The following is a 482-nucleotide window of genomic DNA, read 5'->3' as shown; positions in this document are numbered from 1 at the left end:
ATATATTTGAACTAAAAAAATATAATATTCCATTTTAAAGTTCTTACTAAACTCATAAATATCAATAATGTTAAGTTCACCGTTTAAATATGGACCTTATGGGATGTGTGAATTATTTTCTATCTTTTATATAAAAAAAAAAAAGAAAGAAACTCTATGTTGGAGTAAAAAACGATATAGTACGGTGATAAAAAAAATATTAACCGAAAAGTTAAGGGGATTGATTATTTTGGATATCACAAAGCCAATTATTATGTTTGTATAGTCCCCTATTTTTGTTTCGCCCATTCCTTCTCTCTCTCTCACTATCAGTCTCAACTTGTTGAGGAGAGAGTTCACACATTTGAAGATTTAGGGTTAGGGTTTATCCTTTCTTTGATCTTCAACAAACAATGCAAACGATCATGGATCCCACCAAGAAGCGCAAGCTTGACGAGAACGGCTTCGGTGGCGAAGCTGATCACTTAAAGCTCTCCCCCTCA

The 482-nt window shown here is 33.2% G+C and overlaps 1 protein-coding gene across 1 annotated transcript in view; it reads left to right on the top strand.

Annotated features, from left to right (window-relative positions):
- The first annotated feature begins 259 nt into the window (after nt 1-259).
- The window catches only part of LOC101515613 (UBP1-associated protein 2C-like), a 3,417-nt gene continuing 3,194 nt past the window's right edge, over nt 260-482 (top strand). Inside the window, exon 1 of the mRNA XM_073370937.1 lies at nt 260-481. Coding sequence (XP_073227038.1) covers nt 393-481 — 89 coding nt within the window. The 5' untranslated portion in view covers nt 260-392. The remainder of the gene's footprint in view (nt 482) is intronic.

Source organism: Cicer arietinum, chromosome 7, assembly GCF_000331145.2.
Source record: "Cicer arietinum cultivar CDC Frontier isolate Library 1 chromosome 7, Cicar.CDCFrontier_v2.0, whole genome shotgun sequence".
Taxonomy (NCBI): Eukaryota; Viridiplantae; Streptophyta; class Magnoliopsida; order Fabales; family Fabaceae; genus Cicer; species Cicer arietinum.
The sequence above is the reverse complement of the archived record's forward strand: the minus strand, read 5'-3'. Positions and strand labels throughout refer to the sequence as shown.